Source organism: Colius striatus, chromosome 3 (genome assembly GCF_028858725.1).
Source record: "Colius striatus isolate bColStr4 chromosome 3, bColStr4.1.hap1, whole genome shotgun sequence".
Lineage (NCBI taxonomy): Eukaryota > Metazoa > Chordata > Aves > Coliiformes > Coliidae > Colius > Colius striatus.
The window spans coordinates 57,150,241-57,174,102 of NC_084761.1; the positions used below are offsets into that span (position 1 = coordinate 57,150,241).

Consider the following 23,862-nt stretch of genomic DNA (forward strand, 5'->3'; position numbering starts at 1 on the left):
TCACGTAATACATGCTTTTTTGCTAAATGTAAGACTTAAATATACAGGCAGTTGTCTGAAGAGATATTTGTCTTTTTGGGTTTACCCCCAGAGGAGGTTCTAGAAAATAATGTTGTGAATGCAGTCCTGTAGGACTGTAGCCTTAGTAGCTGTATTCTGTCTTCAAATTCAGATTATTAACAGAAGCAATTTAGTTTTCCATGCTGAAAATAGACTGTATCCTACTAACGTTTATTTTGACTTAGTATATTTTCCATGGTTTGAAATTTCTAAGGAGCTTTTTTTTAGCTGTAATAGGAGGAAGTAAAAGTTTACTTTATTCACGATCCCATTCTGAACTAGTTTACATCAGTTTTAGACTTGTGTTAGTCTATGTAGACTGCTTCTGATGTAAAGGACTGATTCAGTTATCTCTGAGGCCAAAATGAAATTGCCGTTCCTTTAAATGTTTCATACAATCTATGTGATAGTAATTTAGACCCCGATGTATATAATTGAATAAGTTTCCACATGGAATTATCTATTTGTAACTGCTGGTAATTCTATTTTTTGTAGCTTGCTCCTGAAACAAAAGGTGTCATTCACTGGATTATGGATATTCCCTTTGTGCTCTCTGCCAATCTTCATGGAGGTGACCTTGTTGCAAACTATCCTTATGATGAGACTCGGAGTGGTATGTAATAGAAATTGTCATGAAATAGTAGGAGATATAAATTACATTCTGTACTTATTTCACTGCTAAGACCTACTTTACAAACGTCATGTCTGGCATGGTAATGACTTATTTTAGCATAGTAGTCACATTTAAAGCTAGTCACTATATGGCTATGTTTTCTGTTTTTGATGATAGCTAGCTTGTTTCAGTCGAGTAGCCCACAAAAATTATGTAATACCTCAGGGAATCATGGTCCTTCAGATACTTCAATCAAGGCAACATAGCGCTTAAATTAACTGAAACTCTTTGTACCCTATTAACTGAAGCAAGAGAGATGTGTCCAGGCTGCCTGTATGATCTAAAGTTTGTCTATTTGCACCTTTAAAAAATTAATTTCTGAAAGCAGTAGCATGCTAATAAGAACAATTGTCATTTTTTGCACTTTCTCAGTATCGGTCTCATATAAAAAGTGTCACATTGTGGCAGACATGTTAGCATTTAGCACACAGCAGTATTAGTTTGTTTTTTTTCTGACACTAAGGGGTGTGCACATGTCTGAAATGATTGTAAGATGATGATGTTGTTTATGATTCTCTTCAGTCAATTTTCTCAAGTTCTTTAAAATCAGACTGTAAAGCTCTTTAGGAAGAGATCTTTTTTTCTGTATATGTGCTGTGTGTTCTTCTAAGAAAGTACCTAAAGCCTGGAATAGCCTAGAATTTGTGGTGAACTTAATATTTTCGTAAATATTAGGACTGATACAAATATTCACTGTGATAATGAGGTAACCTGCTACAGGCAATTGATGAAGTATTGGGGAAATGTTAATGTTATTAAGATAATGCTATAAGAGTTTTATGATGCTGTAGGACACTGATCTGTGTACAGAGTACTTCCAGGAACAGTCCTACTGTGAAGTGCTGGTAATTTAGGTTGTGAGCCCAGTTGATGCAACTACCTTTTTAATAATCTTTTTCCTGGACTTTTTTTCCTCTCTAGGCAGTGCTCATGAATACAGCTCCTGCCCTGATGATGCTATTTTCCAAAGCCTGGCTCGCAGTTATTCTTCTTTTAATCCTGCTATGTCTGATCCAAACAGACCACCGTGTCGTAAAAATGATGATGACAGCAGCTTTGTGGATGGAACAACTAATGGGGGTGCATGGTACAGCGTGCCGGGAGGTGAGCCCGGCTGTGTGGGGGTTCGGTGTCACTGGGAGTTGTCTTAAGCTTGATTTTTCACTGGTTTAATTACAGACTAGAACACCACTGGAGTATTTGCAACTTTTGGTGTGGTTAAGGCTAAGTCAGAGAACCCTGACCACAGTACATCTACACAATCCCATAAAGCTCATCATGATGTCTGTTAAAGTATTCCTCTTTTATTGCATTTTATACAGTGTTTCTCCACTCAAGGCTTGCAAATTTATTTACAGTGGGGGAGTGATTGCTATGCTGTCATGAGAGCTTAAGAGGGTGTTTTAATTAAAAAGAAAGAGTGAAAAATCCCCTGGCAAACCTCGATGAAAGAGACGAAGTGACTGACTGTTCATTTTAGCCTCAATTGTGAAAGCATCCAACCCTGAAAGAAGTGGGGGGGCCTGATTTTGAAATGTTATTGACAATGGGAGTTTGGTCTTTGATCTCCATGGGAACAAGATCCAGACATGGAGATGCTTGTCCTCCATACTCTATGGCTTAATTAGTGTCTGATTCCTGCCCAGATAGTGTTCCCCTAGACTTGGTAGAAGCTGTGTGAAAGCAAATAGCAGAGCTACTGTGGCCATTTCAACACTAATTTTCTAGGTGAGGTGTTGAAGAGTATCGCGAAATTAGACATTTCTTTCTGTTTTAGTAAAAATTTTGATACACCATTTTCTTTGTAAACAGAGGCAAAAAGGTGTTGGGATATCTAAATCTTTGAGCGTTCTGTATCTGCTAAATTCAGACAAAACTTCAGAGTGAAAACTCAGCTGGAGATTTTTGAGCTAGAAACTCAGCTTGCATTGGAGGGATATGCCTGTGCATTGGCTTTGTTGATTTGTATCAGATAATTCTGAACACACATATTAGTTTTATTGTTTGCTTTCCTCTTAATATTCAATTACAGTCTTTGGATGAATTTTAAACGTTTACCTGGAATGAACAGGAATCTCTCAGAGCGTTAAAACATTTTGGGGAGTAGCTTACCTCTGCTCCTGCTACAGGAAGGGAGTAGTGGAAGAGGAAAATAATTGAACTCATGTGAAGAAATTAGAAACAGAACATGGCTGGTAGCACTCACACAGATAGCAATCACCTGCTTAAAGTTAGAGCTATTCCCAGTCTTCACAGGAGCAGCACGTTTCTTCTGTTGTGGTAGCACAGGTGCCAGGGACTTGATGTAAGATCAAATGTTCACATTTCTGAGTATAATTGAAAAGCAAAAAATTTTCCTTTTTCCCAGACTTTCAATTTGAACCATTAAAACACCACGGGAAAAAAAAAGGAATATTAAAAAAAATATTGAGAGGTTTAATAGTTACTTTTTGTTTCAATTCAGTCCAAAAAATATCTTAATGGAATATTATTAACTCTAAAAACATGGACTTACTTAACTTCAGCTTATTTTTCCTTAGGAAAATGCTATAAAACACAGTCTTTCCATTGTTTTGATGAAAAACTTTGATTCTGACTAAACTGCACATGCCAAAGGCATATTTTTCCATTGGAAAAACTTGTTGGAAACTTTGATTTATTTCCTCCTTTTGGATCTTATTTTAAGTTAGACTGCACATTCCCCAAGTGAGCCCTTTCTTTTTCTCATGTATTTGTAAAGAACTTAGTACATGACTACCCTAGTTCTAACCAGGATCTATGATCCTAATATGGTACAGCTAATAAAAAATAGAGAGGTGACAATATATTCTGGACTACTCAGCATGAATCTGTATTTTTTTAGAAGTGTAGAACTCATCTGGCAAGCTATGACTTTTGAATTAATCCTCCCTGGTAAAGTTTGCCACAGGCTGACTTAAAAAACCCAAAAATAGTTCAGTGAAAACATTTCTGTGTTTCCATGTCTAGTGCTGAGGAAAACAACTAAACATTGCTTAGTTCAAATGAAAAATCTTCTTGGAAGATTACAGTCCAAAAACCTCTGTCTGGAAATGTGGCGTTTATCTGTTGTATCAGTGACCTTTTGCTATTCATATGATAATGCACTAAAAGTTGGCAATGCTATAAGGTATTGAAAAACTATATGTAACACTTTAGGAAAGTTTTTCATTGTATATCCTTACCAGAGTTCAGAATTTATCAAGAGAAACTCTCCAAAGGCCTTGTCTGCACAGCATCTACTCTGTTTCTGAGCTAAGGTGATGCTTCTTGCCTTTGCACCTTTGGGTAGCTGTGGCCTGTTCTGAGTCCTGCAAGGAAACGTATGAGTAGCTCAGTGTCCTGGGAGTATCTACAGGTGATGCTCACATCCCTGTCTGACCTCCCTGGGTTAAATGAAGGTGAAATAAGAGGACATGCCACAGGTTTATAGAGGAGAACTGGAGCAACTTGCTGGGAATGGAGATAGAAAATAGGTTAGAGTATGAATGGCTCTCCTGTGTGATTATGGGTTGTTTTTGCAAATGTTTTTCTGAATACATGAGTTCTTTCAGTAGGAAGGCTGAATTTCTGGTGGCAGAAAAGTCTGGTAGCAGCCCTTGTCTCAAATGGAAGTAAGAATGAACCTTCTATTGCATTCAAGTTCTGTCCTTTCCTGTTGTAAGGCCATAGGATTTCCTCATCAACTGCTGCCAATGTGGCAATTCTGCATTCAGGTTTTGAAGAGAGCAGATGATGTACAGGGATATTTGACACTTGCTTACGTCTCTTAATACACTTTGTTGTGAGATTTTTCTCACTGCTACCTGCTTACTAGCTACTGCCTTCTGTGGAGCAGGGGCACAGAGGAAATAGCTCTCTCAACAGTGTCTTTGTGCTAAACCTGAGATTATGGTGCTTGTTACTCTTGCTTTGTATTAGTTTTCTGTGATTAGTTGATCCTTGTAGACCTTTTCACAGAGCAGTAAGCAAAGGCAAAGAGGTTGTTTTGTTATGTGTTCAGGAAAGGCACTTTTAGCCATTAGACTGGAGGAAAAACAAGCCTGTGTATAAAATTGGTGCTACTTTTAACACCAGCCTTCTCCCTATCAGTAGGTAATTGATAATTTCACTTATGCACAAGAAAGCCAAATTAAATTTGCACAGACAGCTTTAATTTTGGCATTTCCTTAGCTGTTGAGTGCATTACTTTTCAACATCGATAATGGTTTTTTAATGTATCTTTTGTGTGTCATATCTGTTTGGAAATATAAGTGAGAAGAGCAGATAGTAATGAATTACTATCTAGTGACCTGCCTGTTCTGGTTGTTCTGTTGTTACACAGTCCCCTGAGCCTAATCAGATTCATGTCACTACAAAAATAGCATTTCAAAGCAGCTTGCATTGCTGTACTATTAGGCTATTGTTTAAGTGTCCTTTTATTTTCTGATGCTTTCAAGTCACTCTTGGCACTTAATTAGTTTTTTCCTTACTTTCCATGTTACCACTTTTGAAAGCAATGATAGGTGATTTGTTTTAGGATTTTGTATGACACATGTAGGAGGCCCATGTTCTCCCCATTACACACCAGGCTTAAGTTCATCCTGTCCTGCCATAAGGTTTATATGTGTAGAAGCTGAACTAGCTTAGTTCACTAGCTGGTGATTCAAAGTCTAAGTAATTCTGATGCTTGGATGCTGGGAACACACCTTGCACTCCACTTTCTTTGTGAGAATTGGAGTTCCTTTTTTGGAAATTGAAGAAATATCTTTTTGTCACATATTCTTAGCTAATTTATGTAAGATGCTGTACTCCTTCGGGACAGTGGAGCAGTACAAACAAGGAATTTTAGTATTGCTCAGTTTCAAAGAAAATCATACACATGATTAGCCACAAAGGGTGTTCATTGCTGAATCTCAGTTGTATCTGAAGTCTACTGAGCCCTTCCGATCTTCAGAGAGTGGTCCCTGTTAAAGTATAAGAAAGCTGGTGTTGTGCTATCCTTTGTTAAAATGAGAGGCTTTGGGAGTGTGATGTGCATGTGTATAATGTATGCCATATGCATAACAACGATAGGGCAGTTAGAGAGCTTATCTAGTGGCAGAAAAGTTGCCGACACATTAACCACATCTTTTGAAATGTATTCATGTACCAGTACAGGCTGGGGAATGAACTGTTAGAGAGTAGTGTAGGGGAAAGGTACGTGGGAGTCCCGGTGGACAGCAGGATGACCATGAGCCAGCAATGTGCCCTCATGGCCAAGAAGGCCAATGGCATCGTGGGTTGTATTAAAAGGGGTGTGGGCAGTAGGTCAAGAGAGGTTCTCCCCCCACCTCTACTCTGCCCTCGTGAGACCACATCTGGAATATTGTGTTCAGTTCTGGGCCCCTCAGTTTAAGAAGGACAGGGAGCTGCTGGAAAGAGTTCAGCACAGGACCACCAAGATGATGAAGTGAATGGAGCATCTCCCTTATGATGAAAGGCTGAGGGAGCTGGGGCTCTTCAGCTTGGAGAAGAGGAGACTGAGGGGTGATCTCATTAATGTTTACAGATATGTAAAGGGCAGGTGTCAGGAGGATGGAGTCAGGCTCTTCGCAGTGATGTCCAATGATAGGACAAAGGGTAATGGGTATAAGCTGAAACATAAGAGGTTCCAAAGAAATACAAGGAAGAATTTCTTCACTATGAGGGTGACAGGGCACTTGAACAGACTGCCCAGATGGGTTGTGGACTCTCCTTCTCTGGAGACATTCAAAACCCACCTGGATGAGCTCCTGTTTGACCTACTCTAGGTGGTCCTACTCTGGCAATGGAGTTGGACTAGATGATCTTTTGAGGTCCCTTCCAACCCATAAGATTCTGTGATTCTGTGGTTTCTTGGCTATTGCACCCAATTGCCATATTCAACAGCCAAGTGAAGAGTGCAAATTGTGTGTAGGCAGCACAGTGGACTCCAGATCATATATTTAGTTAGTAACAGTTTACTTCTAGGCTATCTTGACCTCATTCTCCATGCCAGAGATTCAGATCATCACCTGCAGCACAGTGATGCAAGCTGAATTTTTTCGAAAGCAACACATATAAACTGTAGATGAGGGCAGCAGCTGGGAAAAAACCTACAGCATATGGATGTTGTGTACAAAGATGGAAAATATATGGTTTCCTTATTCCCTTCTCGAGAAACTAGGGCATCTCTGAGTATCACCTTGCTTTTGGAAGTGAGAGGTAGGGACAGCTTCCTGAGAGTTGGAGCAGTAATGGTCCAGAGTTGTTTTGCACCTCAGAAAGTTATCACCACTTTGTCTCACAATTCTCCTTTTTGTGAATTCTTTCCTTCTAGTAGAAAGAAGGTAAAAATCAAGAAAACATTATCTAGTGTCCAGAAGAGATGCCTATCAGTCAGCACTACTGTCAGAATTTTACTCATGACTTGCTGCTCTCCTGCTTTGTACTACTGAATAGTCCGTCTTGAATTTTGTCTGCTGGAACATTAAAACTGTTCCTCCGAGGAGCACTTTTGCCTTCTGTATCCTCATTTTTCAGCCATTTAAAAGAAATTTAGAAATAAAATGGATTTTTTTCAGAAAACTGAAAAGTCCCTGTTCCTGTTAGCAGTTAGGAGTCTCATTGTCTGGCTGGCAGAAAATAAACTCTTCACTGTAATGTGTTGGCAAAATCCCACCTGACTCAATCTGTTTACTGCCCTTGGGGTTCTCTTTTTGATGTGACATCAGCTCTGGACATCTGGTGAACACCACCAATGCTTCAGTAAAGATGTTGTCTTAGGTCTCATTTGTAGCTTGCATGTAGAAGCATTGGGCTGAATGAATTAGCTGCTTTTGAAGCACTTTTAAATCCCTCAGTGACCTCCATGGGGATGGTCAAAATGCTTGGTCACCTTTTCCTTTCAGTCCTCCATTTCAGAATTTACTGACTCTGCTAGCTAGAAAGACTGGGAAGGGAAGAACTGATTCTTCATCAGCTTCTGCAAAGAATGTATTTATAGCCCTCCTGAGGACAGTTACAGTCCCTCTCCAGACTGGCTGATCAAGTTACAAAACTGGAAAACAGTTTAATTATTGGTTGACTGATTTGAGAAAACAGCCAATATTTTCAAGTATTGAGAGTGGCTCAGAAGTGAAAAGGAGTGCATCTTTCCTATCAAGTTTTTGTCCATAGTGATGCTGTTGCTATATATATTCTTAAAATCCTATGATTAAATTTGCATTAATAATGTTTCTCTTCACTATTAAAGTCTCTCCAGTATTGATTTTGCAGAGGCATTGAGTAGATGTAAAATACCCCTATTCATGGAAAAACGTCCATGTAAATAGGGTTAATAGGAAGTTTGCTTTTGTTTCTTGTTTCGTTGTTTTTTTAAAAAATATTTAGAATTTATGCAGAAAAGCTTGAGAAAGAATATTCCTTAGGAAACAGATCCTTTTTGTGTAAAATGTTATTAAGTCAAAATGCTATTTTTCACCAAAAAACCTAAAAACATGGTTTTGACCCATCTTTATAAACCTCTTTTTCAAAGTCACTTTATCAAGTTTCATTCACATTATAATTGTCAATGTTCTTGGCTTACAAAGTGATAGTCTTTTAATGGAAATTTTGTAGCCGTAGTAAAAATAAGTTTCTTTTCCTGAAGAGAGAAAAAAAAAGTAATTTATATGTCAAATATCCAAAACCATGTGTCAGTAGGAGAGTACAGGTCAGGTGCAAAGTCAGGTAGAGGTATACAGGCGAAGTGTGAAGTCCTTTCTGAGCTTTCCCTGGGAATAAAATGTTTTTGGGAATTAATTGTCTTAGTTTATCTGATTGAAAGTGTCTGAATTCAGAACTAAGCACATTAAATGGAACCACAACAACTGTGTTTATAGCTACTGTTTTCTCAATAGCACCAGCATCTCATGCATCTCCTTTTATTTACTTCAGAACAATGCAAAATGCAACACTAACTCACTTTTCTGGCATTGAAGGAATGCAGGATTTCAATTACCTCAGCAGCAACTGCTTTGAAATCACAGTAGAGCTTAGCTGTGAAAAATTCCCACCTGAAGAAACGCTGAAGGGCTACTGGGAGGACAACAAGAACTCTCTTATCAATTACATTGAGCAGGTAACAAAAAAAAAAAAAAACAATGGTGAAATTCTAGTTATTGAACATAAAGCTTCTAAATTTTGTGCTCTGTAAACATCTAATTCAAAATTTCACATTAGGTCAATTGGTGCTCCATAATTTTTTTATATTTCTAAGATGACAAATCCTGTTTGATCTTTGTAAAATGTAGAAGAAGAGAGGGGAAAGAAATAAGATGTTGCAGTGTGGAATTCATCTCACCTTACTTAAGCTGTTGCAGACATTTATTTTAAGTAATTTATGTTGGCTTCCTCAATTAAAAGAAATACATGTCACCAAAGTGTGTAATTCATTCCCGCAGCACTGATGTGTATACTAAGAGAAATGGATATGAAAGTGTATGTACAGAGGTGGGACAAATCGCTCTGGATGTACAGGAAGCCTCGATGGCTGGATTAGACTGTAGCTGCCTGGTAGTTCTGTGTTACATCGGAGGATATCTCTAACACTAGTTTTGTAGATACTCTGCTGCTCTCTGATTGCATGAACTGCAAATATTCAATGTAGAGCTGTCAATGTGATGTTTCTGTTAAAAATTGTACAAAAACTGGTTAGAAGCATAAAGCGTAGTCACGTGTTCAGATAATCTTCTGCTAATGAGTTGTTAGAAATTAAGACTCCTGAAATAGATCTATGTGTTTATTTGAGTTTGATTTTTTGGTTTTGTGTTTTTTGAGGGTTTTTTTGGGGGAGTGGTCGGTTTGGGGGTTTTATTTTATTTTTTTTTTTAATCTTCCATGCCAATGTCACAGGCTGCACTGAAATAATGGTTCCAAGCAGTGTGAAAGTATCAAATTGCTGAAACTTGGATGTTATAGTTAAAGATCACAAATATATCTGAGATCATTAACAGCTGCACAGCTGGGACAATGAAATCAGAAACATACTTGGGTAGCAGAGCTGGTGTATTAATACATTCATTTCCTTGAGAACTTGCTTGTGCAGAAATGTTTTAGTTAGACAGAAATCTGAAATATTTGAAAATTTAAAATATTTGAGTTATACTATTTCTTAGTAACTCATATGTAGATGAGGAAAAAAGCTCTAACAGCCTTGCAGGTTTTACTCATTTATTATGGGTTCCATCTCAGATTCTTTAGCTCCTTTGCATGTGGTTCAATTTTTTCTGACTCAGAGAAAACCATGATGTCACTGCATTTTCAAAATTACTAATGTGTAAGATTTTTTTGCCAACTTCTGTTGTTCCTTCAGAGCTGATAGCTTTACCCTTGAAGTTCAGATGGTGTATCTGGCAGTGGTTGTTATCCTCTGTTGTGATTTAGGCCCATCTAGGAACAAAGTACCAAAATCAGAGGGCCTTTGGAACACTCTAAGGATCAGGAGGGCTCAAATGCCACTTATGATCCTCAGCAAACAGATAAGAATACTCAACTTAGGGAACAAAACAGAAATTAACTTAATCTACCACTAACCAAAACCATAACCCCCCAAAACATAACAAATAGAGAACACCACAGAGTGTTACAATGATGAAGAGCACAACCAGCCCTTTAAGACCACCTTCCCCCCACCCCTCCCCTCTTCCCATACTCAGAGCCCTGATCCTGGTGTCTTTATCTCCTCCCCGCATTAACAGCTCAGGGAGGCAGGGAATGGGGATTTCAGTCAGTCTATTCCTGATGGCTCCCACTGCTTATCTCTCCTCAAGCACATGGGCTCCAAGCCCATCCTCCTTGCCCCAGCATGGGGTCCATCACAGACTGGGCATCCCTGGATAGGCTGCTCTGATGTGTGTTCATCCCAAGGGCTGCAACTTCTCTCCACCTCCTGTGTGGGTCTCTGGGGCCTGCAGGCTTTCCAGCACAGCCTGCACCATGGCTGCCTCCCCACAGTCTCCTGCCTGTCTGGGTGCACTCACCTGGAGCTGCTGGTGGCTGTTAGTCCTGCCATTGCCCTGCATGGGTTGCAGGGGCACAGCCTGTATTCCCACTATGGGTTGCAGAAGGGTCTCCAGTCTGGTTCTCCTCCTTCCTTCTCCTTCGTGTGTGGTCTGCATGGTCACCTCCATCTTGTACCACTCCTACACCTGCTCTGCTGACTCAGATTTCCCTTCTTAAATAATGATGGCAGAGGCACTAAATTGGCCCAGCCAGGATGGAGGTGGGTCCACCTCAGAGCTGGGGTATGTTTCAGGAACTGCTTACTGGGAGAGCACTGCAGCTCCCTCCCCCTGTTACCAAGCAAAAAGTGGCTCCACACAAACCCATGAGATCCTCTAACAGGATAAGAAGCCCAGCTCTGTGCTCAACATCATGATTACTGAGGACAGCACAAATATGTACTTTCTGGGTTTCTCAACTGATCCATGTCAGGCTTCTGCTATGGTGTAAATTAGAGGAATCTGGTGAAGTCAAATATAGAGGCTAAATACACCATACAGGTTCATAAAGGGAAACATCAAAACCTCAAAACAAAGTTTGTGATCCACAAGTCTTTTTACATATCATAGAATTGGGGAGAAGCCTGAACGCGCAGTACTTTCCCACTTCATTTCCAATCTCTCATTTCTGTACAGGTTCAAAATATCCCATTCTCCCCCTTGCTGCAAGCTCCCTATTGCAGGCTGTTAAAAGGTAGTTTATCCTCAGTCTGTTGCTTCTGAAGGAAAAGCCCAGTCTGTTTTCAGTCCGTGCTTAAGAAGTACCCGCAGGACTGATCTCTCCACACGCTGTGGTAGAAACAGTGCTTTAATTTCATATATGCTGGGAACACTGCTACTGGTGCTGTTGCATGCAGTATGTTGCCTAAGAAGCAAGAAGGAACTAGGACACAATTCACCATTCACCATTGCCTTTCTCTCACAGGCAATGTGAGGAGTGTTGTGACTCTGTGTGGTCTCAGATCAAAGATTTGGATGTTTTGGATTCACAGCGATTGCCCATCAAAGTCTTAAGTGCCTGCATTTAATCTTGTTAATGTTTCACTTCTAAGCCCTTTTAGCCCTAAACTCTTACCATGAAACTTTTTTAAAAATCCACTTTTTTTTTAGGTTGTCTTTCAAATCTTTTCACCACATGCATTAATCCCAGACTTTCAAGTCAATGTCATGTATATTATGATACGCTGCATAATTCTGAGATGTGCATGAAACAGGGAAATTAGTGTAACTACCAGCTGAATTATTTTTCCTCTTCACTCTATTCTCCATTATGATGTTTACTAATTATCCTTGGTAGTTGTTGGCATGTAGACTGTGGGATCCATAGCATATATCATTAGGTATATCAATAGATATTTCATTGACGAAAATGCCATTTTTTCTTAAGAATTTTCCAGTGATTTCCCACATGTTGCTGACTTGCTTTGTTTATTTTAGATTCATCGAGGTGTGAAGGGTTTTGTTAAAGATCTTCAGGGCCATCCAATAGCAAATGCTACAATTTCTGTGGAGGGGATAAGCCATGATATTACATCAGGTGAGTATTGTACCTCAGGAAAACAGGAAGTGCTGGACTATACTGCTTCTCCTGCTTCCTGGCAACCTAGAGCAGTTTCAGCCATTTTCACCATTTTCAGCCAAAGCTTTATTCTAGGAATGAATTCAAAGGTAGCTCACACATTGCCAACTTGCATTCTATCCTGTAGACTTCCTATTCTGCATTTTTTTTTGTTTATTTGCACAAGATACTAATTAGAAAAACATTAATAAATTGTTATTACTTTATTCATGAGCTTACATTACGGTCATTTTCTGAAAGACATATCTTACTATACTGTTACACAAATGCAGAATACTATGAAACCTTCACTTGTCTTTGGTTTGTGTTCTCACATCACCTGCAAAGAGACGAGCACTTCTGACAAGCAGAACAGTCTGAGGTAACATTAGGCACCTTCTTTCACTGTATGGAAGAAGACAAAAAGTACAGAAGCTGAAAATAAATTTTCAGGGATAACAAAAAGGGAATAAGCTGTCAGTGAAGTATTTTGAGCTTTGAGAGAATGATGTGTTTGGTGCTACAGCTCATACTTCTACAGTACAGAAATGCATCTAATCATAAACCCTCTCACATCATTGTGCACGTAGAAGTCTGGAATTCAGGTATTGTCAAAACAGCGAGGAAAACAAATACTTGATTTTTAGCACATTCAAAACACAGGATAAATATTCTTTGGCTTTTTTTCCCCAGCTCCTTTGTTCATGAGTTAATATTCAGCTTTGTTCTAGTGCCAGGAATTAGAATAGATCACTATCGTAGCTTTCCAGCAGTATTTTTTTCTTTTCTGTTTTATGAAAAGTCTGGGAAACTCTGGACTGACTACTGACATTTTTTGACTGTTTGAATTGCAGACATTTAAGTAATATTTCCCTCTGTGTGCTGTGTAGCTGCAGATGTGCTGAAAAAGCATTTAAGGAACTGGCAGTGAGAGCATGGCCAAGTCTTTCAAATGGCACTGCTAGCTGACCTTTAGAACAGCCTTACAATGTTTTCTGGAGACAGAGAAATTAGTATTAGCCTGTGACGAATTAAATAATTACCCACTGCTGATGCAGGGAGGATCTGTCTTTGTGAAAATGGGAGAGTCCTAGACATTGCTTTGGTACTGAAACAATAGGGGGTCCTATTTATTTAAATTTAATGAGAATAAAATGTATTTACATTTTGATTTTCAGAATACTGAGAGACATTAAAAATTCACATCATATTGCAAGCTGAAACACTGGGAGCTGTACATTGGCCAGGGGATGCTTCTAAAGTAGAATAATGTCCTACATTGTCCTCTTCTTTAGTGTGCTGCAGAGCCTTCAGCCTCAGCAGGCAAAATCTTTCATGGATTCTACAGCACAGCTTCATAGTTTAAATTTTTTTTTTCTTGAAAAGAAGAAAATATACAATGTTATATTTATGCAGCTCATACAGAAGAATCACTTCAGACAGGCAAAAAGAAAGGACTGACAGGAATACAAAAGATTCTGACAAGATATGCAGTCCATTCTCCTTAGCTCTGTAATTTGTTTTATACATAGTTAGTTGTATTTTTCTCTTCTTCTTCCCTATAGCCAAGGATGGTGATTACTGGAGATTGCTTGTGCCTGGAAATTACAAACTTACAGCCTCAGCACCAGGCTATCTAGCAATAACTAAAAAAGTGGCTGTGCCCTTTAGCCCTGCGGTTGTGGTAAGTGCTCACATGTCTTTTGGCATATTGTCTATTATATATTAAAAGATGTCTGTTTTTTTTTTTTCTTCATGCTATACAGATAAGTAAGAAGTTATTTTTTTAATTATTTCATAATATGGTAATTTAGAATACAATCTGGAAATCTACTCTTCTAGTACTTGCTGCACGTGCCACTGAGAGTAATCTTATTGTAAATTCATCTCCTGGTCTTATTTAAAATTAAAAAACACGGACCAACTTTGGCCTTTCCAAGCAATTGATAGGAGACATCTCATGGGACAGGGTATTAGAGGACAAAGAGGCCCAAGATAGTTGGTCTCTATTCAAAGATCACTTTTTCCACACTCAAGATCAGAGCATCCCAGCAGATAGGAAATCAAGGAAGGGAACCAGGAGACTTGCATAGTTAAACATGGGAACTGTTGGGCAACTCAAGTGGAAGAAGAGAGTCTATAGATCATGGAAGGAAGGGATGGCCACTTGGGATAAATATGACTGTCGTCAGAGGATGTATGGAGGCAACTAGGAAAACTAAAGCCTCATTTGAGTTGTGCATTGCAAGTGAAGTCAAGGACAACAAGAAGGGCTTCTTCATATACATTGCAGATAAAACTAACACTAGAGGCAGTGTAGGCCCACTGTTGAATGAGAAAGGTGCCTTGGTGATAGAGGATACAGAGAAGGCAGAGTTACTGAATGCCTTCTTTGCCTCTGTCTAAACTGCTGGAGACTGTCCTCAGGAGCCCCAGACTCCAGAGGAAGTCAGGTTAAAGGAGGAGTTTTGTTTGGTTGATGAGGACTGGGTTAAGGATCAGTTGAGCAATCTGGATGTACATAAATCCATAGGCCCTGATGAGATGCACCCACAGGTGCTGAGGGAGCTGGCAGAAGTCATTGCTAGACCACTCTCCATCATCTTTAGTAAGTCGTGGAGAACAGGAGAGGTGCCTGAGGACAGGAGGAAAGCAAATGTCAATCCAGTCTTCAAAAAGGGCAAGAAGGATGAGCAGGGTAACTACAGACCAGTCAGCCTCACCTCCATCCCTGGAAAGGTGATGGAACGACTTATCCTGGATACAGTCTCCAGGCATTTAAAGGACAAGAGAGTCATTAGGAGCAGTCAACATGGTTTTACCAAAGGGAAGTCATGTTTGACCAATCTGGTAGCCTTTTATGAAGATGTAACCAGGTGGATAGATGGTGGTAGTGCAGTGGGTGTGGTTTCTCTTGATTTCAGTAAAGCATTTGACACCATCTCCCACAGCATCTTCACAGCAAAACTGAGACAGTGTGGGCTGGATGATCAGGTAGTGAGGTGGATTGTTAACTGGTTGAAGGGAAGAAGGCAGAGAGTTGTGATCAATGGGGCAGGATCTAGTTGGAGGTCTGTATCTAACAGAGTCCCTCAGGGGTCAATGCTGGGACCGGTACTGTTCAACATATTCATTCAGTGTGCTGCCATCCAATGAGATATGGACTGGCTGCAGAGCTAGGCAGAGAGAAATCTAATGAAATTCAACAAGACAAATGTAAAAAGTCTTGCATCTGGGAAAGAATAACCCCATGTACTTGTACAGGTTGGGGAATGAACTGTTAGAGAGTAGTGTAGGGGAAAGGTACGTGGGAGTCCCGGTGGACAGCAAGATGAGCATGAGCCAGCAATGTGCCCTCATGGCCAAGAAGGCCAATGGCATCGTGGGTTGTATTAAAAGGGGTGTGGGCAGTAGGTCAAGAGAGGTTCTCCCCCCACCTCTACTCTGCCCTCGTGAGACCACATCTGGAATATTGTGTTCAGTTCTGGGCCCCTCAGTTTAAGAAGGACAGGGAGCTGCTGGAAAGAGTTCAGCACAGGACCACCAAGATGATGAAGTGAGTGGAGCATCTCCCTTATGATGAAAGGCTGAGGGAGCTGGAGCTCTTCAGCTTGGAGGGGTGATCTCATTAATGTTTACAGATATGTAAAGGGCAGGTGTCAGGAGGATGGAGTCAGGCTCTTCGCAGTGATGTCCAACAATAGGACAAGGGGCAATGGGTATAAGCTGGAACATAAGAGTTTCCAAAGAAATACAAGGAAGAATTTCTTCACTGTGAGGGTGACAGAGGATTGGAACAGGCTGCCCAGATGGGTTGTGAAGTCTCCTTCTCTGGAGACATTCAAAAGCCACCTGGTTGAGTTCCTGTGTGACCTACTCTAGGTGGCCTACTCTGGCAATGGAGTTGGACTAGATGATCTTTTGAGGTCCCTTCTAAGTCCTAAGTTTTGGTCATCCTGTAATTTGCTGAGTCTGCATTGCTAGGTGTTAGACAGCAGTATGTTGATGATACTTTTTGTTATATATTAGATGACTTATGTGGCTGATTACTGTTCAATTTTAATTTCATTGGCCCATATTTTTTAAAAAAATTGACAAGTCAAAGACTGGACAGATGTATATTTTCTTTTGGAAATTTTACTCACCTATATGTATTTTTAGATAAGTTTATTGTACTGATATACACACATTTAAATCAGCCTTGAGACACTCTGGAATAAACCCAGCATAAACCAGAAGGTACCTCCCTAAGTCTCATGTTTGTGCTAAACAACTTCTTTCAGTAAATGACTCTTAAAAACCTATACTTCCCTGTTTCTACAAATCTCACTAACGTTTCTGATTGCTTTTCTTACTCAGGTTGATTTTGAACTGGAGTCATTGTCTGAAAGAAAAGAAGAGGAAAAAGAAGAGTTGATGGAATGGTGGAAGATGATGTCAGAAACACTAAATTTTTAATTGAAGATTTTGGCTTTACAGCTTTTAATCTATTATATGTTGACTTAGTATGATGTACTCTATATTCTAGATTTTGTGCAGTTTACAATAATTAACTTTGAATTTTTCAGTCAACTTTTCATTAATATGATTACAAGTAACAGCTAGCCTCCTAGCTAGACAAATAAGTCATTAATTTTATTTCATATTGTTATAGAAAAATTGCTCTTACATAAAAATCAGGAAAAAAAAGAGTGAATGTTTCTGCAGCCTATATGGAAGTACAATCTGTTGTGTATTATTTGCAAGTTCAGAATATGTAGGTTAACTCTTGATTTAAAAAAGAAATATGCTATAGTCAATCCTCAGTTCTGCCAGAGATATTTGACAGTTCATAGTAGTAGACAGTACTCTTCACTGAATTCTATAATGGATGTTATTAAGATTTGTAATAACAGTGTGTGGTGTAATAATGTTTTAAAAGGATTAAAATTCAGTATAACATTTTATACGTCTCTGCTGTTGGGGCTATTTAAATATGTAAGAAGCATAAGCTGACTTCATTTTAGTAAGCAGAAGGAATCTGTGTAAGCTCTTTTGTTAAAGATGGCATGGAACGAATTCAGGAAAAAGTAGAGCTTTACCCCTTAAACTGTTAATGATATTTTAAAATCGGGTTTTAATTAGTTCTCGTTATTTATTAACCAATTAAAAATTCTAAATGGATGAAGAAGAATAGCTGTCCATCTTGTTAATATGCTGCTTGTGTTTAGTTTACATCAAGAAAAAAATTCAGGTGATGTCTGTTTTAATTAGATAACTGCCTTTTCAACAATCTTTACATGTGTCAGTGGTGTTTAGATAATCAGCCAAAAGTCCCTGTATTCACTGAAAGCTACCAGAACATCACAATTTAGTCAATGAACTGGAGGTCTACTGAGGACATGCATTTAGTCTCACAAGCCAAGAATGATTTTGTTTCCAACTTTGTTTGTTGTACTGGTTTGTCTTATCTAAAACTAGAAGCAAAACAGAGAAGTTAAATTTTTTTCAGCATGTTGAAATTTTTTGCAAAATAGTTGAAGATGGTACAAAAGGTGACTTTGATTTTAAAAGATCCTTCTTCCTCCTATTATTTTTAGTATATCTGAATTAACTTTCTGTAGTATTTTGGCTAAGATGATTGAAATTTGTGGAATCAGAGAATATATATGCATTGTAATGGGCATTTGGTGTAATTCTTCTGAAACCACAGCTGATATATTACTTCTGTTTGAAAGCTTACACTCTATTGCTGGTCTATCTTAATTCAAGATCAGAAGTTCTACATGGATTTCCTTCCTCTGTTTCTTTAGTATCACTGTCAGTGTTTCGTTTAGTATATTGTTTTAGTTGATACTGTAGGAGTTCAGTACCATTCAGAATTAACCAACAATGCACTATCGCGCACCCACAGTAAGGGAAGAATCACATGTTCAGGAATAGCATCCAAATTTATCACCTGTGGGTATTTAAAAATCTACTGAAAGTACTGTTTTCTGAGAATTTGAAATACTTTAATAAAAATAGCACTTGATCCTTTAAAGGAACAATCTTAAGGTTTGACACACATTGATCAACAGCAATAAAAATGCATAAACTTTCTCTAATTATGAGTTTGATGTGTAGCCTGTAGCTTATTTAAGTGGTAGATACTTAATTCCAAACTTCAGGGGAGCTTCACTGTGTGTCATAATGTACTGGTGAACTTTGAATTTCCATTGCAACGAGGAGCCCCTGTGACAAATGAAGAATCATATCTGAACATGTCTTGGTAACAGCTTATGGCTAGTTGTACACAAGCTGCATGCATAAGGGATGCCCAGTTACACCCAGCTTGGGTGTTTATGACAATTTGAAAGGCTAAGACATGTAGCACAAACCACACTCTGTGTCTGGAAGCAGGGATACTTTTTTCAACTTAACTTAGTAAAATCAAAGCAAACAGTATAGAAATGAATTATAACAAGAGACTGCTGGCAGGTGGGCAAATGGCTACTGGAGTGTTTCTGACCTGTAAACTAATGTAACAAGGCAAATGTATATTTGTACAGAACACCTTGCTCAGCTTCTTCCAAACCTAACAATTTCAATCTAAACGATATTACTACACGGCGCGATGCCTGTCATGCATCCAGTCCTCTTGTGTGGTAGGTTGTGTGGCCTAGTTAGTGCAGACATTACATCAAAGTAATCACATAACAGATTTCTAACCTGTACTTGTATTACATGTGTGAGATTCTCTGGTCTACTGTTTCATGCATTTGTGATTAAATGTGATGTCCCTTAAGTGATCTCTTTGTTTTGCTCTAGATGACTGCTTGCTATTACTATGCTGAGAACAGGTTAAAATGATAAAATGTTACAACACCAGAACCACTGCCACTGTTCTTGCTGTAGGCAAACATCCTTAAGAACAGCGTAGCCAGAGCTCTCAATAAATTAATTCATTATGTAGCTTTACTAGCTAGCTGAACTGAGTTGTGTTGTGGGACTGTGTGTGTTTAAATGGAAGATTAAAGTGTTATCTGTTGCTGAGCTTTTGGTTAAAAAGGCACATGCTGTACTATTGTACAATAAATCTACAAGTTTATTTAAAATATAAAATGTGTGAATAATTTACAGATTCAAAACCTGACGTCTTTGTCTGCGCATGCTGGCATAGTATGCCATAAGCATCCTCAGTGAAGTGCATGTGCCAATGAATTTGCTATTTGAACAGAGAAACAATAGTGGGATTAGTGCTGCTATCCCACTGAAAGCCATCCATAGCCCCTTAAGTTTTTGTCAGAACATCCTACTTTTGGAGCACTCATCTTTCAGACCACTTTTCCCATGCAGGTTTCAAGTAAAGTCATGGATAAGAATGAGATGCTCTGCATCTGTGTGGGGTCAGTGGGGACAGGGCATACACTTTTGCATCTCTCCCTTACACAGCATTTAAAAATCTGTTCTTTTTCCATATCAGTCCTTAGGATTAGAAAGCACAGTATGCAGTGTGCTTGCAAACTTGTGGTACTGCTCATTCCTTATAACTAGAGTGGTCAGGATTATAATAATGAAGACAAAATCACTGCATCTGAATTACATTTTGTATTTCCTAGGTTGTGGTGTTTAATGTTGAAATATGTAAATTCATATATAGTCCTGGCTATTCTTGAGCTGATAATAACATACACTAAAGTGTAAATTGAAACTGAGATGGTATGTAAGAAAAAATTTATTTCTCTGAGATTTTTTAACAGATCTAATATTATATGTGTTAAGAACACTTAATAACTAGTCCCTGAAAGGAAGGGGATTCAGAGGAGGATGACAGGTAGATTTAGAGGAGCTGGAATTTAAATTTAAAAGGTGTAGTTCCCATGAGCCTCATTCTTTCCCATATGTGAACGTAGTTTGACTCAGGCCTATGGAGACTGTAGAATAGCAGCAGTTCAATGACCGCCTATCTTAGGAGTTAGAGCAGCCATCTAGACCTCCTCAGTAACCCTGCTCTGGTGGAGGAGTGCCTTGCTTTCCACTTGTAGTTAGCATTGGAGACACATGACCCAGAAACGTCACCGCAGGGCTTGCTTTCTACCTTCTGGAATCTTGCAAAGAGCTTATTCTGGTTGTCTTCTTGCAGGCATTTTATTCCCCCTGTATGCTTCTGTTTATGCCTCTGTTGAAGTATTTCTGACTTTTATAATTAAACCCAGAAAATGAAAACACACAGTAGGTTTTTTGAAAGTTGTGGCATTAAAAAACCCAGTAGGTTTGTTTGTCTCCTGACTTGTGAAGATTTTGAGTAAACTTCCTTCAAGTTTCCATTTTTAAAGCCTACTTTAGGGGGAGAAGAAAATGACAACTGAGAAGCTGATGTAATCCAGTGCCTCCAGGGGCTAAGGTTTTGAGTACTATAGCAAGTATTGAAATAGGCAGTATAAAAATGAGATATTTAGAAACAACTGCTGTTTACTTTTACTAACTGTGATAATGGGAATGTATTAATTGAGTTAAGTGGCCTTGCAGTGCTGATCTTTCTTCAGCCCTCCTTATTTTGCCTTTCCATGCCCCAGGCATTACATTTTAGGAATGACTTAAACTCATCCATGATTAGGCACCATTTATCACAGTGCTCTATTTTTTCTGAATTATTGGTTAATATTTCATGTTATTTTATCTTTGTCCTACTTTCATATGTGGTTAAACCACCACAGATTTTTGTAATCATGCATCCCTCTGTGCACAGTGGAAATTGTCAAAGAGAGAAGCCGAACTGTTTGGCTCTGGCATTGGGAATATAGAGGGAATTTGACATCTGGGAATGCACTGGAAACAGTTTAATATTGTGAAATAAATATATTTTGTAGACCTTTTTGCTAATTACTCTTTAGTATGCAATACTAAAGTAAAGGGATGAATAGGATTATGTGCCTATAGGATTCTAGGAGTGCAGTTATGTCCATGCCTTCAGACTTTAAGTAAAGCTACTCAGGAAAGATTCCCATCAGTTTCACTGAGGTTTCATTCACACCCTCAAGCCTGGAATCTTTCTAGTCAGGACTAGAAAGTGCCAAGGCTGCTTATTTTGCATTAGCAATAACTGTTCTTTATATTTTTCAGGAGAAAGATGCAATATAATAAACAAGAAAAGAAGTCCACTGTCACAAAGTGCAGATTTGATTGTGGAACTTGTTAAAGAGTCATTGCAAGACCTAAAATAGAAATAATGATTAACTGGACCAATGGCAATCTACAGCTTGCTAAGGCTCTGGACTGCTACTCAGTGGAAGATTTGAGGGGTAAATCAAAGTGCCATTTTTGTTACATTCACTCACTGAGGATGTGGTCAGGGCCATCATTCACAGAATCATAGAATCATAAAATCATAGAATGGTAGAGATTGGAAGGGACCTTTAGAGGTCATGTAGTCCAACCCTCCCTGCAGAAAAGCAGGTCCACCTAGATCAGGTTGCATAGGAACGTGTCCAGTTGGTTCTTGAAGACCTCCAAGGACGGAGACTCCACACCCTCCCTGGGCAGCCTGTTCCAGTGCTAATTTAGAGACAAAATACAGAGCTAGATGAACTTCTCACCTGACTGCAGTATGGCAGAAGTTGAGGGGATGACAATGTTGCAGTAACATGAGATTCTAGTTTGTGGACTTATAGGAGGATCTATTCTGTGGTCTCTTCTGTCATGGTTCCTGTGCTGGTATCTAAGGTGCAGAGCCAACATCCCTCCTCCACATTCAAGCACCTCTCATACAAAAGGTATATGAAACACATTTCAGAAACTGTGGACAAGATTCAAAAGAAGACTTAGCTACCAAGAGCAGTATGAAAATACAGTTTGACTTTCCTTCCTTCAGTTCGCTAAATATCCACTTGTGTCTTTCCTTGGCTGCTTCCAATTCTTTCTCTGGGCATGTCAAAAACTAGACCACTCTGAGGATCTCAAAGATCACTTGTGCCTAAGAGCTGATTATAGGGCTTTCTTGTGTCTAAAATCCTAATTTGCACTTGCACTGTGAAACAGGTCTCCTGACATCCTGAATCAGGTCTCCAGAATGAGGACCTCACCAGTACTTTGCTTTTGGCCTACATACTTAGGTTTCATCCAGTGGAGACAGCATACAATGGCTACACCTTCCTGGTGGTATAGGAGGAAGGATCTGGCGCTGACTGGCCTCTGACTCCACATCAGAGAGAGGCAGACATACATGATAACTTCCAGGTCTTCCTGGACTTCAATAAGGCCTTTGATAGAGTCTACCACAGCATCCTCCTGGAGAAACTGGCTGCCCATAGCTTGAATGGACCTACTCTGAGATGGGTGAAAAATTGGCTGGATGGCTGGGCCCAGAGAGTGGTGGCAAATGGCATTTAAATCCAGTTGGCCACCAGTCACCAGTGCTGTTCCCCAGGGATCGTGTTGGGGCCTATTCTGTTTAACATCTTTATCAATCATCTGGATGAGGGGTTTGAGTGCATCCTCAGTAAGTTTGCTGATTACACTAAGCTGGTCACTTGTATAGACCTCTGTGAGGGCAGGAAGGCTCTTCAGAGGGACCTGGACAGGCTGGAGTGATGGGCTGAGGCACATTGCATGAGGTTCAACAAGACCAAGTGACAGGTCCTGTGCTTGGGTCACAACAACCCCATGCAACAATACAGGCTTGAGGCAGAGTGGTTGGCTGGAGAGCTGTCTGGCAAAAAAAAAAATGGGGAGTGCTGGTTGACAGCCGGCTGAACATGAGCCAACAGTATGCCCAGGTGGCCAAGAAGATTAATGGCATCCTGGCTTGTATCAGAAATAGTGTGACCAACAGGACCAGGGAAGTGATTGTCCCCCTGTACTCAGTGCTAGTGAGGCCACACCTCCAATACTGTGTTTGATTTTGGGCCCCTCACTACAAGAAGGACATTGAGATGCTTCAGTCTGTCCAAAGATGGACAACAAAGCTGATGAAGGGTCTGGAGAACAAGTCTTACGAGAAGTGCTTGAAGGAGCTGGGGATGTTTAACCTAGAGAAGAGGAGGCTGAGAGGTGATATGATCACTCTATAGCTCCCTGAAGCGGAGTTGTAGTGAGGTGAAGGTCGGTCTCTTCTCTTCAATAATGAATGATAGGACACAATGAGATGAGTTCAAGTTGTGCTAGGGGAGGTTTAGATTGGACACTTGGAAGAATTTTTTCACTGAGAGGATTGTTAAGCATTGAAACAGGCTGCCCAGGGAGGTGGTGGAGTCACCATCCCTAGAGGTGCTTAAGACACAAACATGAGATGATGGTGAATATGGTTTAGTTTAGTGATGGGCTTGGCAGCAGTGTTAAGGTTAGTGGTTGGACTTGATAATCTTAAAGGTCTTTTCCAACTGTAATGATTCTATGGAGGATGGAAAGAGCTCTTGGATCCCATAGGTTAGATATGGTCTGAGACGTAGGCTTAGAAACTCAATCTGAAAAAGAATAGCAATAAACCTAATATCACCTTCTTTCCCCTTCAGATTCAGGTAATCTATTTGAAGATTTATTGTGATAGTGGTATTTATCCCTATACATGCATA

At 39.5% G+C, this 23,862-nt stretch overlaps 1 protein-coding gene across 1 annotated transcript in view; it reads left to right on the plus strand.

Moving 5' to 3' along the window:
* The window catches only part of CPE (carboxypeptidase E), a 59,859-nt gene extending 40,486 nt beyond the window's left edge, over positions 1–19,373 (plus strand). Inside the window, exons 5-10 of the mRNA XM_061993200.1 lie at positions 556–673; positions 1,655–1,837; positions 8,713–8,852; positions 12,211–12,310; positions 13,897–14,015; positions 16,691–19,373. Of these exons, the coding sequence (XP_061849184.1) occupies positions 556–673; positions 1,655–1,837; positions 8,713–8,852; positions 12,211–12,310; positions 13,897–14,015; positions 16,691–16,789 (759 nt within the window). The 3' untranslated portion in view covers positions 16,790–19,373. The remainder of the gene's footprint in view (positions 1–555; positions 674–1,654; positions 1,838–8,712; positions 8,853–12,210; positions 12,311–13,896; positions 14,016–16,690) is intronic.
* Positions 19,374–23,862: the final 4,489 nt, after the last annotated feature.